Here is a 14972-nt window from a genome sequence, read left to right on the forward strand (position 1 = left end):
GAGCCGACGTTTATGTATAGCCGGAGCCCACAACCCCCCCCCCCCCCCCCCCCCCCCGACAGTCGGATTGGTAGCTTCAAATCAAAACTGCTTTGTGTGCAATCCTCGTGGTTAATAACTCACATCTGTCCGCCAACATATCAGGCTATTTAGGAGGTAGAGAAACTGCTGCATGCAACACACACTGGTACAAGTGTACGGGGGTGGGCTGGTTGGGTGGCGGGGGGTCCTGTTACGAGCAGCACATGCCTCAGACCGGCCCATAAATTTATGTCGGGCTCAAAATAGAGCTGTAAATATAGAAGGGCCTCGCCGTAGAGGTGGGAATGAGAGAGGAAAAGGGCAGCCTTGTACCATCTTCACATCTTCTGGCACATCTTGGTCCCCTGCTGGCTTCCCCTTATGTGATAAGCCTGCCTCACGCCCTTTACCACCTCACAGGCACTTATCCTGGGATGGGAAAGAAAGAAGAGTCTGTTCTTATGGTGCTTTAGCAGCTACTATTTCCTTTACAGTTTGCCACCTCGACATCTGCCATCATTCGTTTTTCTCCACTTTACAAGGTCTTTATTCACAGCCACACAAAATTCAGCTCAACTGAGTGAAATTCATTAGTGCTGGTTAACACTGTGACTGTAACCAGCTGGTAAAACGCGAACAGGGTTGTGTTTCCTTTGCGGAAACATTGGCTGGTACTAGGGCTGGGCGATATGGTCGTAAGTCAATACCATGAGATATTGAGGAATTCACCTCGATAACAATAAGTGGACTTTAAAACTAAAGCATCTGCAAATAGAAGAAAATGTGTACTTTTAGTTAAGAGTCACCGAACAAATAAGCACAACTGAACAAATTTAGAAATGTATAACTTGGCTTCCAACTTCCTCGCTGAACCCAAAATATTCTTTAATTATATTTCAATTACTCGTTTCTTTTTAATTTTTTAAATTCAGGTAAACTGATTGCAATTTTCTGGCTGATTCTGTTTTGATTAACCAATAACGATTTAGTAGTTAAAGATAGTGGTGAAGTGTTGCTAAGCTGGCTGGAGCAGGACGGCCATTACCAGCCGCCTACAAGGAGAAATTAAATATGGGAGAGAGTCAGGGCAAGTAGTTGATTTTCAGACTTTTGTGGAGTTTAATAAGTTTCTAGCAAAAGTATCACCCGATCTCCCAAAATGAAGGAAGTTTTTTTTTCCTTTCATAATAAACTTGTGTTCGCTGCACTCCAAGACATCATCACTGTTCCACCTGTAAGCCTGCCGCAACAACTAATTTATCATAGTAAATTAAAATGCAATTGCTGATTTTCTTTCTCGCGGTTAATATTTTTTGAAGAGGAATTTTGTTTACAGAAACATTATTAGTTAATTTTGTCATTAGAACCAAGGCGCACAGAGCACCATCATCTGGAAACCACTGTGTACCAGCTGTGTACAATTCAATTACAATAAAAAATGTGAGCAATTTTTTTTATTCTCATTATACATACCAACCAACATTTTTAAGATTTAGCTAAAAGTCTTCTGCCAACTGGATAAAATAAATAAATCTAAACAAACCAAAAATCAGCCTTCACCCTCCTCCCTTCCCTCCTGGTCTCCTCTGGGTCAAGAATCCAGGTGTGCCTCAATAAGTTCAGCTCTGCTGCTGAGAGGAAATGCATTCCTGAATGATGATGCGCTTCCTCTCAGCACCGCTGTGTGTCTTAACACGCCGCCGCTGCAATTATGGCGCCACATCAAAGGCTGCCTGCCATGACTCAGTGCAAACAAACGCAAGTTGACCTGGATGCAGGGGGGAAAGACTGTACACACACGTGTGTGACACTCCTTATACTTCACGAGCCTGAACGGAATAGATCCTACATAAACTAGCAAGAGGATAAACAAACCGGTCATGCAAGAAAAGGAAAAAGCAATCTGATGAAACATTTAAGTGCACAGTAAACAAAGAGAAGCAATCAGCCTGGTTGGTAAGGCTTAAAAAAAAACTTGTATATGGAGCATATACTTAAATAATTTAATAATCTGACTTCTGGAAGAAGGTGCTCTGCTGAGACTTGATAGAAGATGAATTAAACTAATTACAGGGCAATCCAGAAACAAGATGTTGCAACACAAAGCCTTTCCATGAGTTAGAATATGGCCTAGTTCAAGTCCAGACCCAAATTCAATCAAAGCACTCTGGCAAAACTAAAAACTGATGTCCATATATGCCCTCAATCCAATCTGACTTGGTTGTTAGTAGTTTGAAGATAAAAGCAATAACTGCAGTCCCTGAAAAAGCAGTTATTTTTTAACAAGCATTGCAATTTAGTAATCTGATATACATTTCTTCTGAAACCATGAATTCAAAAAAATACAAAGGTACTTTAAATAAGTAGATTTAAAACTAAAATGTTGTATTCTAAGAGACGTCCCCAAAAATCATGTGTGCAATGTGCGAAGCTGCGAATGTTGGAGTGTCCACAGTGCTAGGTCGCTAACTTAGCATAAGGATCTTCTGACGGTTCGAAACTACAGAAAAATCCAACTATGGACCAGGAACATAGAGGCAGAAAATGCAAAAGTTTCTCCAAAGTGAAAGACTGGAAAGACAGCATTTGATAAAATAATATATTTATATATTTCGGTATGTACACTGGATCAGTTTGCTGTGAAATAACCCCATAGAAACTGAATTGAATTCTGGAGACCGTTTCTAAAAAAGTATGCCATTGTATTAGACTAACTTGAAAATCAAACTTAAAAACCAACAAGCATATGAACAGCTGTATATTTTCAGGTCTTAAAAAGTTATGGTTTCAAAAAATATCAAGACTTAAAACACTTCCACATAACTAGGATAAAAATTACAAACTGAACATTTCCAAATCAACTTAATATTTCATGCATGTTAAGATTCAACTTCGATGGCACAGTAATTTGCCAAACGATTTCTTTAAAATATGAAGACCTTGATAAGATAAACAAAAATCGGAGATAAATAGAAGAGATTATACTGCAATCCTGCATTTCTGTAGAAAAAGCTTTATAAATCAGTTTACAGAGCTTCATTCAAAATAAGGTCTTAATTACTTTAATACAATATTGTGAAACTTGAATGGGGAAGGGGAGCACAATGGAACAATTTTTAGACTTGGATATGGAAAAAAAAAATCTAAAAATAACCTTTTAGCAAAAATACCAAGGTTTCATCAAATTTTCACAATTGATATAATAATTTGACACAGAAAAGGAGCAAATAAGCTCACTCCTAATTATTTTTGAAGAATGTTAGTTTGTAAGAGCTTAATTTATCTGACTTCTAACAATGTTGTAGTCTCCTTTCAACCAGCGGAGTGGCAGCGAACAGCAACAGGTGGGAGAGGGACGGCCCTGTCTTGATCTATGCATCGCATAACAAAACACTTCATATGGACTTCAGGCCACAGTAATGATTTTTCAGGTTTTAAATTGTACCTTTTTAAATACTTAATATACACACAATGATTGTGTTTATTTATACAGCTCCTATATGAAATGCATTACATATAGGAGCATTACATAAAGGCCCATTCAGTGCAAATTCAATTTACATCAACACATTTCATTGCAGTGTAATCTAATCATAGTCACAATTAGATCTAATTATAAAAAAAATGATCATACTCAACTTTATAAAATAACACCAAAGATGTATCAATTAATCCGCCATAATTGTTCTAGTGGCTGGTCATATAGAGCATAATGTGTTTTGCTACAACTAATATTAAGTGCTCAAACCATTTTCCATCTGTAAATGCATCAGCCACAAGTATGTTTTTATTGGTTTTCATTTACCGTGCGATGCTCTCTCAGATAAGCAACAAGTGATAGATGAAGGGATGTCTTTAGTTTGGTGAAAATCCAATAAACAGTTGGGATTTACACTTTAAAATCTTAGTGTATCAAGGCCGCACTAAGATTTCTGTTTAAGTTACAAAAATATTTTTTGGAGACTAAATTTATTTAGTTCTCATAAAATGACTGTCAAACAACATTATTCTTGTATTGTTATCACTTTATTCTGGTAATATTGTGATTTCATTTTCAAATTATTGCTTCTATTTCCTGATTATTATTACCTTGTTCTCAAGATTACTTTCCCCCTCACAATATTACTACTTTATTCCCATAATTTATTTTTCTCAAAGTCACAGCCATTTGTGACCAAGAGAAAGTACATATGTGAACCTCAACACAAAACAGGAAATGAGAAAATTGTTTTTTTTTTTCTAATTCCTTCACTTTGTCATTTAAAAATACAATCTCCAACAAACAATCTACATTTTTAGTGTTTTAATTCTATAAGAATAAGAAAATCTGAATCAATCAAGACCAAAATCATAAATTTTTCTGACACTGAAAACCAGAAATAAACCAGTCTGCTCCATTCTCTACAATACGACAGCATCTAGACAATCTAATTAATACAGTTTTCATTTAAGAATTCTAATAGAAAATAAGAAAAGTGGATCAATTAAATCACTGCAAAGCTACACGACAACTGTTGTTAAGTTAAATGTACTCCTGAAACAATGTTTTTCAACTTGTAATGAAGGCAAATGTTTCCAAAACATAAAAATGTCTCAAATGAATGGCTTAAAGGAGACAAAAAGTGATTAAACACAGACAGACACAGACACACACGTAAACTCTGCATACATGCTGACAGAAACAAAAACAGCAACAAGTGCACACAGACAGGAACACAGAGACGCCGCCGCCAGCTAGGGCCTTTTTTTTTTAGGGTGACTCAGTCCGCAGCTGACCTAAGATAAACCTCTCCATTGAGAAAACAAGCCATCTACCAGTCTGCTGGCACACAACGCAAATGAAAAGAAAAAAAAAAAAACAACAGGGCCCAAAAGATGAACCACACATTTGTGCCACTTCCTGAAACAGCGCCGTTACAGCCTAGACTTCAGTTCCCCAGACAGAAGCCTTCAAAGACAACAGCTGGCAGCTTCAAGTGTCAGAAACAGAAGATCTCACAGAGTTGATTTAGAACAGAATATACACTTTGAAGAGCTGCACATTGATGTAAAAGGACTCAAAATAGCATACAGTTATTTTAGATCCATAACACTTTTTTTCCTTTTAATCACTGCTAAATTGAAACAAAATCTGAGATGGCATCAAACAGAAACAAGTCAAACTCACCCTTGGTTGCTGTGGTGACTCCATCCGATTTGGTGAAGTCTATGCTGGCGTAGGCTCCATTCTCTGGCAAAGGTACCATCCCCGGCGGCGCCACTGATGCATTCCCGCCGCCGCTGCTGCTGCTACTGGCCCCTGGTGCTCCTGCGTTGCTCCCGTCTTCCCTCAGCTCCAAGGCGATGTAGTTGAGGCCGTTCTGGTAGCCGATGGATGTGTTCCTGCACATTCTGCTGGCGCCAACCCCCGAAGAGGCGGACGTTGGGATGTTCCCGGACACGGCGTCGGTCTCTGCGTTTCTCACCTGGGTGTGGTGAGCTGGCGAGTCTCCTGCGCCCTCCAAGGACATCCACACGCTGTCGAAAGACGCCGAGCTGGCCCACCTGGAGGTCTGTCCCTCCGTCTGGTAGGATCCATTGGCGTTCGGGGCAGAGGGGTTGGACAGAGACGGATGGGTGGCTGAGGATGAAGGCGTTGAGTTAGAGGATGAACTGGAGGAGAACGTCTCTGAACTGTGTCTCCTTCTGCCTTGGGGGTCCGCTCGCACCACCTTGGGCTCCGACTGTTGAGTCGAAGGAGAGTGAGGTGGGGAAATGGTCGACGAGGAGGTGGTAGAGGCAGGGTGTCCATAGCGTCCCTCTATGACGCAAAGATGTTGCAGCATCGCTGTGGGGCTTTGAGTCCTCTCACCTCTGCTGAGGTTGAATGACATGTCCGTGTAATCATCTCCTACCGACCTCCAGTGACCGCCTGAACCGGCGACCCCAGAGCTGTTAACCAGAGGTCGGATGTAGCTGGGCGGGTTCCAAGGAGCAACGAGGCTGGGCCTGGGCGACTGGTTCTTACCCAGACACCCAGTGGCATCATGCTGGTCCGACCCGACCTCCACGCTCATGTAGTCTTGGGGAGGAGAGCAGCGAGCGTCGCTGGATACCAGGGAGGGGGCTTCATCTTGAGTGGACAAGGGATAGGGAGGGGGCTGCTGTTGGTGAGGGAAGTGTTCTCCAAACTCAATATTGATATATTCTCCAGGACTTGAGGGCCCTTCGCGTGGGACACTGGTGACTGGGACAGACCTTGTAGCACACGTGGTCTCTGTGGCGGGCTCGCCGACCCGCAGCGGGCCATGGAAACTCCTCCTGCCTAAAGGAAGGCGGGTAGGTCTCATGACCCGTCGGTCAGCCATTGCCGCAGTTGTATGGTGAGCTCCATAAGGAGGAGGTGGGTGGGAGGGAGTGGAGGTGTTGCTGCCCCCTCCTATTCTTTTTTCTGGCACCAACATTGAAGCAGTCGCAACTGACGAATACACTGGTTTGGCAGGGGAACTCATGGGTACGTATTCCCCATCCTCTCTCTCTTCCCTCTCCCTGTTGGGGGCCTTATAAGAGCGGGGGAGAGAGAAGTAAGGACTGTAAGACTTCAGGGGCCCCTCAGGTGTTCCTGGTGTGTAATACAGACTGCTGTCTTCACCTGGGAGCTTGCGACCACAGCCGCTGTAGGACATGTCCATATATTCTCCGTTTTCAGGTTTCTCAGCCATGCTGTTACTTCCACCAACACCAGCAGCTCCAGGACCACCGGAAGAGGCCTGGAGAGGAGAAGAAGAGGTGCCACTGCTCCCTGGGAGCATCATCATGTAGCCGTGAGAGTCTGTGGAAGATTGTGGGTGATGGTGGGCTGAGCGCGTGCCTAAAGCTGGACTGTGGAACTGGGGTGAGTGAGAGATCTGGTAGGAGTAAGAAGAGGGTTGCATAGGCATGTAGTCAGGAGGAGTGTCCCGCGGCGACGCCGTTGCCACGCCACACATCATGGGCATGTAGCCGCTGTCTTCCTTGGCAGAAGAGGAGGAAGAAAGAGGGGGGCGTTCGGCTCCAGCCTCCGACCTGGAGAGTGTCGAGGGACGGCTCTGCTGACTGTGTTCAGAGCATGAGCTGTAGTCGGAGCGAAGTGAGGAAGAGGAAGAAGACGGCCCACCACGGAGCAGCCCGCTCCCAAATGGCAGCACTACGTCTGACCCCTCATCCAGCGAGAGGTTCGTCTGGGTCATTTTCTGATAAGTAGCTACTCCGGAGGCTCCGGTCACACCAGCAGCTGCTCTGGAGAAGGAGTGAGTCCTCCTCCTCAGTGATGAGGAAGAAAAGCGCTCATCCTCAGTCGTTGAGGTACTCTCATCACGCGGTGTCTCACATCCACTGTTGTTTCCAGAGCCCACACTGGTGCCGAAAACGTCCCGGTTCCAACCCATGGCCATGTAATCGTTGAGGCAGTTTTCCTCTCTGATTGGTGGGGTGTTGCCCAGAGAATCAGGCGTGTTGCTCCTCACCCGGAAGTACCGGAAGTCACCCGGACTGGAGCCGTACTCATCAGAGGAGTTAAAGCCTCCATCAGATGGGGAGCCACATATAGAGGCGCTTGATGGGCGGGTGAGCGTGTCAGAAACAGAGCCATGGCCACTGCTGGAGGAAACACTGACTGGGCTGGTGGTCGAAGGGAAGTGGGAGACGGGAAGTGAGGCTGAGCGGGCGTGACAGGTGGAGGGGATAGCTCTGACGTAGCGGTTGCTCGTAGTGCTCGTGCCAGCATTTCCTGTTGCAACACCACTCCAGCTGCTGCCACTCCCGCCGCTGTCCTGACGGCCATGGGGAACACGGGCTGCGTTGAGGTGGACCAGGCTTCCCGTGGCAGAGCGAAACGGCCGATTCATCGTCCCCTCGCCTTCACTAGATGTGCGGAAGCGATAGCCGCTCGCCCCGGAACTTTTACTAGAGGGTGGCGTGCCGACTACAGACTCCGTCCTCGACCGCCGCTGTAACCCTGTCTGACTTGGAGGCAGGTTACCCAGGTGGCGTCGCGTGGTGATGAACGACATGGGGTTGGAGCCTGAAGATTGGCTTTTGCTCCTCGGCCGGAATTCCGCAAAAGCTTTCAGGGCTTTCATCGTTTCCAGGATGGTCTCGTGCATGTTCTGGGCCACCACCGAGTCGTCCACCTGCATCCATATTTCCCCAGGCCCAATGGAGGAGGAGCGGCCCACCTCTATGAAGAAGAAGCTCTCAGAGTGTCCACAGCGCCTAATATTCATCAGCTGGAGGTTAACGCAGGGGGTTTCAGAGTTCAGTTTAACGAGGTGAATGGTTTTAGTAGACAGGCATAGCCGGTAAACACCTGTGAGGTTTTTAGTTTGACCCAGTCCTTTAGGTTTAACATTAACCTGCCAAACCTCCTTAAACACAGTCCCAGGGCTGACTGTACCATAGCCATCATCTAAATCATCAGAGTCCACGTGCCCCCTCTTTCCCTCACTCATCAACTCACTGATGGCCACATACCAGTCTTCCTGCTCCGTCTCGTTTTCAGCCACAATAGCAAAATATTCGTCCTTAGTGTACAGGGCAATGAGGTGTTTGTTTTTAGAGTCCGCCCTTTTGTTCACCGTGAAACACTGGTAGAGGTAAATAACCCTCTTCGGAGGCGAAGCGGCCACCGCTCCTCCGCTCGCGGCGGCAGCGGTGCGCAGGCTGTTTCTGAATTTCTTCTCGCTGTCGTAGTATTCCAGACGACTCGGCCCCAGATGGCTGGCAGCCCGGAGCACGAAAAACCGCTTGTGTCCGTGTTTCTGCTTTCTCAAATAGCCGCACTTTCGAATATCATCCACGACTTCAGAGCTGTTAGCGACGGTCACAGCGGCGTATACATGGCTGCTGCCGCTGCCGCTAGCGGCGGGGTCCTCGGCTGTGTGTACCTGGCTTATAGAAGAGGAGGAGGCGGCTTTTCTGCCCGGGGACTCGGTGGTGTTTTCCCCGGAAAGATGCTGCTGTGGAGCCAGCTGGTAGTGATGGTGCTGCTGTTGATCCTTTGGCGAGTCGTGGCTGAGGTTTTGGTGGTGGTGAAGGTGATTGGGGGGCGGCAAATGTTGGTGAAAACGAGAGCCTCCTCCTCCGCCGCCGATATTAATTAACGGGGAAGGGGGTTCCCCGACTGAGCCGTCTCCGTTTGTGTTGGCGGCCGCAGGACTCGTCCCCACGTCCCTCTGCTGAGGCTCCACCATCAACATAGCCGCCTTACCCTGCTGGTAATTCGTGAAGTTAGCCATCAGGGAATATAAGCAAAGGTCACTTTAGTAGCAGGCTAATCCGAGTGGACTCAGACCCCATTCTTGTTTTGGGAGACGAAGTTCCCGAGTCCGGCTAGGCCAGCTAACGGTGACTCGTACGGCTCAGATTTGCAATCCTCACACACCGGCTTTGTTACTCCGCCTGAATAAAACGCGTCTCTCCGACTCTTTTCGGCGACCAATACACTCCACTGTTGGCTTTTATCATGAAATAAAGCCTACCGTGTAGAACATGGCCACGCTCAGCCTTGCTTCTGTAACCGGGAGGATCCAGCTAGCTCCTTTAGCAATCCGTTCCCTTCTGCTCCTGTACACATCTCTACGGGCCACAGCACAAATAACACATGACCCTCTGCGTCAGCCAGCAAGCGGGAGGAACAAAGACTCAAATACCGGCTGTGATTGGCCCATCACTTTGACTGACACGTCATGACAGACGCCTGGACCAATCGCTGCAAGATATGTGCACTTTGCGTCAATGCCTTGAACCAGTCGTGTTCCAAAGATACAACTAAAGTTTATAAATAGGAGGTGGCTTTTGCAGGCTCATTTTAGCAAGTGAAACCACTATTGTATTGTCGCCAAAAAGGGATCTCGGACCTGTAGAAACAGAATAACAATCCTTCTGTCCAACTATTACATAGATATTTAATATATATTTGTATTGCAATGAAATTTTCGTTGAATAAACAAACGGTTTAAATTAAATCAGCCGGTCAGTCTGCCAATAAATCAGTTTTTATTGATATTCACTTACATGCAGTTAAAGATAACAAAAACACTCTTTACTGAGGTTAAATAGAAGAACAACAATATAGACAATAATGACAGAAAATGCAAAACAAAGTACATAAATTATTATGATGATGATGATTATTATTAAACTACAATAAGTAAAAGAGTTGAGAAAACACAATCATATTTTTGTATTTTTGTCATGAGAAAACTGTAGCAATAGATATAAAGAGTGTCATTAAAATTCTAAAACACACACAAAAGTGTATCATAAGAAATAAATGAAGATAACATAGAATTAATATTTAAAACAAACCCTGTAGTGTGTGTGTGTGTGTGTATATATATATATATATATATATATATATATATATATATATATATATATATATATATATATATATATATATATATATATATGTGTGTGTGTGTGTGTGTGTGTGTGTGTGTGTTTTCCTTAGATAAAGTAAAAAATGAAATATAATTTTAAATTTTAATATAATCTTGTTGAATAGTCAAATGCTACAATCTCACTTTGTCTGCCGTATTTCTCAGTAATATTTTGTCGTCACGTAACCTCAGAGTAGCTATGTAGCACTAAATGCTTGCTGAGAGCGGCGACATGTTTGGGGAAGAGTCCTCTAGGAGGAGAACCCTCTCCCTCACCCAGGGGAGGTATCAGTGTTCTTCCACACTGCGGAGAATGCCATGCTCGGCTTTCCTGGCTTCCGCTATGCTTTGCTTACAACCATTCACTTTAACCTTTTCTCTCAAGTACCTTCCAGGCTAATGAGTGGGATCATATGTTGTGCAGGTGACCCCAGAGGGAATCATACCCCTAGTTCCATGCAGGACCACCTGTCAGGCTTTGAATAATTTGTCCTTGTGCTCGACAAAGACCTAAAACATAATTTAGAATTATTCCAGTGCATGGGAGGACTCTGTGCAAGGGGAAAATAATATGATAATTTAAGTAATACAGATGTTTAATGCTTACTTATCACTAATGATACTGTAATCATAGGAATGAAAGAGCTGATGACTCAGTTTTATTATAAACAAATTACATTTATGACATTTAAGGAAGAAGTGAGACTTCTATATAGTAAAATTTATTTGGCATTAGTTATAAATTAAACCTCAATTATGTATTATAGGATAAAATAATGAATACAATGGGCCATTACTCAAGAGAAAGCTGTAACTGAATTGTTTGGGTCACAAAAGTCCTTCTTCAACCTATTTGCCTACATAAATATGCAGCTAGCATTAGCTACAATGAAAATTGTAACCAGTGCTAACATTTCTATTAATCTACGACATTTCCATGACTCAAGATCCCCAAAGCTTCTTTCTTTAATTGTAATTTGAGTTGTTTTTGAGATATTGAAAATATGTAGCTGCAAGAGAAAATAAACATTTTCATGGATGCTATTTGTTGCTAATCCTCACTATATATTAGCTTCAGTGAAAACTATTTAAAATTTAAGACTTTCAAGTAATTTAACAGTAATTTTTTTAAACCTGACGAACAAATATTGTGCACAATTGGTTGTTATACCAATTTGCCTCCAAAAATTGAAAACTAACCTTTGTGATTTTTTATTTTTTTTTGCATGAAAGTGTTTAACTCCCTGAGCTAGGAAATTAATACGCAAGAAGTATCTCACTAACTTCCTCTGTTATTTAGTTCAATAATAAGAAATTTTCTAATTTTAACAACATACCAACATACTGCTCCATTACTTCTCTAAGCCTGGCAGTTATATGCTTGAAGTTATAAAATTTACATTTAAGAGCAAACAAGAATTTCTAGAGTTACTTTTAATAAAGATTAGCAAACTATGTCAAATTTAGAGCTGACATAGCGACTCTGTTATAAACATATTTTTGGTTTTAATGGATGTTAGGTGCTGCTAAATTTGATGAATTTACTGTCACTATTAATGTTTATGAAGTTTGACATTTATCCAAATAGCAAAAAGGAATTGAACCTTGATTTTTTTTTCTCCAGTGCTTAGCTTTTGTTTTCAATCTGGATTTTAATCCTATCAGGTATTTCTGCTACCCTATCATTAACCGCATAAATCAGTTTCACTATCTCCAACTCCTCCTCTCTTTAGTTCTGCTACAGGACAACCGGACACCATTATGACATCTGAAATACCGTTCTTAAATCTCTCTCACAATGACGCCCAGCTACCAGCTGAGTCAACCGGCAACCTAACTCCTTCCAGGGGAGATATCAGCTGTTTTTCAATGGAAATCTGGTTCTTCTAACTGTGTCTGTCATGAGACCTTCCTGTCCAGAGTCGGCAGATGAAAATCTGCCGACTCTGCTTGGCAGAACATTGTGTGTCTTCCCTTGTTTCTGTCTACGGTTTTAAAGGTGTGGAGGAGAATTTTAGTTCTGCTTCCTCTGAGATTTTCAAACTGTTGTCTTTCTCGCACAGAATAATTCAACCAGGTTACGTCATTATGGCTTTGATATTATTCTTTCTCTATTTTCATATTCTTGTCCTGGCTCTTTACCTTAGAGATTATAATAAATACTTGTTATTTTGGGGTGTTTTACTGAACATTGATTTACAGTGCAATAAAACAAAATTTTACCAAGTATTTTGTGTTTAGTTTTCAGTGTAAATATCACTTTAAAGTAACTTTTCAGCAAGATATATGAACTTAAGTTTTACGTCAGAAGGTCAGAAAAAGTAAGAAAAAAGTACTTTGATGAAAAAGTAGTTCCATTGGCAGATTATTTTACTTACACCAAGACATTTTTCCAATGTTATAGGTGAAATAATCTACTAGTGGTGGAACTAATATTTATTCATCAATATTAAGGAATTATTGGCTTAAAACAAGATCCTATTGCTGAAAAGTTACTTGTAAGTCAGTGTTTTCTGGACTGAAATGAGAAGGTGAAAAATGAAAAACTTCGACATTTACTGAAAGTAAGCATTTGAAGCAGTTACTATGAACTAATTATATTAATTGTAATTAAAGTAATTTAGCTTGTGACATTGTGAGGAATCTAGTCCAAGTGAGCTTCTTCCATCTCTTGATTGACAATTACATCACTGCTCCCTCTGGTGGCCTGAACTGTATTTTACAGTAGATTTTCTACATCTATTGTACTTGTAACAAAGAAGCGGAGTCAACAAAGCAGACACACACACACACACACACACACACACACACACACACACACACACACACACACACGGGGAGCTCAAAAGGGGAACATACCTCCCTAACCCTAACCCTCTGACTGTAGTTTCTGTAGTTGTTCACCCATTTTACCTTCTGTGCACCTCCCAGGTCTGTTTACCAGTTCCAGCACCCAACCAAAACCCCTCAGAGTTACTACCTTGAGCAATAATGAGATTTGTTTAAGTATAAAACAGGCAGTAATGCCAAAAATGTTCTAATGTTACAAGTCATACAAATGGAACAAATACAGAGTGACATTCACCATCCAGCACTTGAACACACTTAGCTCACCTTAGGGATGTAACCAAGTGTCCATATCAAAGTACAATTTTCAGGGTAAATCTGATGATATATTGTCAGCATTGCATGTCTCTCAAGCTTGTCCAAGATTGCCTGGTGGAATGCAGACAGAGCCACCGCTGTACACATTTCCAAGAGAAGTGTTTCTGCCGACGTGAAAACACTGAGCTTTACATAAAGCATCAGTTGTGTCATCATGACAAAGTTCCAATCATTTACACATGTAAACTTTTGGTCATTATAGCACCATAGGCACGTGTTCATGGTATACTAAGATGTTGTTGACTCTTCTGAAATTGTTTCCTAATCTGGACTTTTTGATTGAACATCCTCAGGATTTAATCACAAATACTGGAATACTGGCTCAAAAAAGCCTGTATTCCGTCACGTACTCCTTTAAATGGAGATGTAAATATATGTTGGTGCTGCAGTGCAATGGGCCAAACAGTGTAACACATTTTGAGACATCTGTAGATATTGTTCAGTTATAGAAGTATGCCATGAAGAAGTATGTTTGGAGAAAGAATATTCAAACAATGATCTATCGTGTCGGGTAAAATAAATCTTACAGGTGTGTTAGGAAAAGTCCGTGCTTTGTGTAAAATGGTGAAAAAAGTAATATTTTACGGAGTTACAATTTGTAAGATTGGCAGCAAGAAGTGCTTTCCAGCCAGCATGTGATTGGCTCTGGATTTGATTTCGCTTTACTTATATGATCAATTTTGCTATTACTGAGAAAAAAAAAATAAATAAAAAATTGTGTGATGATAACCAGCAAACTGATGATTATATTTGTTTATTATTGTAAGTAATCTTTGATCTTTTTCTGTTTGTTATAATGCTTTTCACCAATTTGTATATGTTTGCTTGATGTTCAGCAGGATCACGTTTGTGGTGAAACATACTCTTAGACCGGGTGACTCTGAATGAGAAGATCAACAGATAAAAAGTATCATGTCTCACTTGCAGCAGTCTTTTTTTTTTTTTTTTTGCAATGAGGGCCACTGATTTGTCTCCAAGCAACAATTCACCTTCATAGGATTTATCCAGGTCTCTTTTGTCCAGTTCATGGTCCAGCTTATTCTATATCACTATAAAATAACCCACCTTTGTTTTCATTTCCCTCCCCCTCCAAGCAACGTCCCTTTGACATCTGGCTAACCATGTAAATCCTGCGTCACACAGCCATAATCCGCAGCTCTATACTTCTGCCATATGTCATCTGCCAATGGAAGCAAATATCAGAAGCACATCCGTAATAACCGATGGTTTAGACTTTGATCGAAGGCGGACATTTCCTGAACATTTCTATGTAAAACAGACATTTCTCATTACAAATTTATCCCAAATCTTAGGACTCGGTAGCAGAATGTAAGAGTGTCTGTTTTATGAATGCATATTAAATATACATTTTCTGCCCTTGTCTTT

At 42.2% G+C, this 14972-nt stretch overlaps 1 protein-coding gene across 1 annotated transcript in view; it reads right to left on the reverse strand.

The window, feature by feature from the left end:
- irs4b (insulin receptor substrate 4b) overlaps nucleotides 1-9840 on the reverse strand; it is an 18944-nt gene extending 9104 nt beyond the window's left edge. The window contains exon 1 of the mRNA XM_015014532.1: nucleotides 5189-9840. Within this exon, the coding sequence (XP_014870018.1) occupies nucleotides 5189-9275 (4087 nt within the window). The 5' untranslated portion in view covers nucleotides 9276-9840. The remainder of the gene's footprint in view (nucleotides 1-5188) is intronic.
- Nucleotides 9841-14972: the final 5132 nt, after the last annotated feature.

Source organism: Poecilia latipinna, unplaced genomic scaffold, assembly GCF_001443285.1.
Source record: "Poecilia latipinna isolate Pla-1442-1.1 unplaced genomic scaffold, P_latipinna-1.0 Scaffold1826, whole genome shotgun sequence".
Taxonomy (NCBI): Eukaryota; Metazoa; Chordata; class Actinopteri; order Cyprinodontiformes; family Poeciliidae; genus Poecilia; species Poecilia latipinna.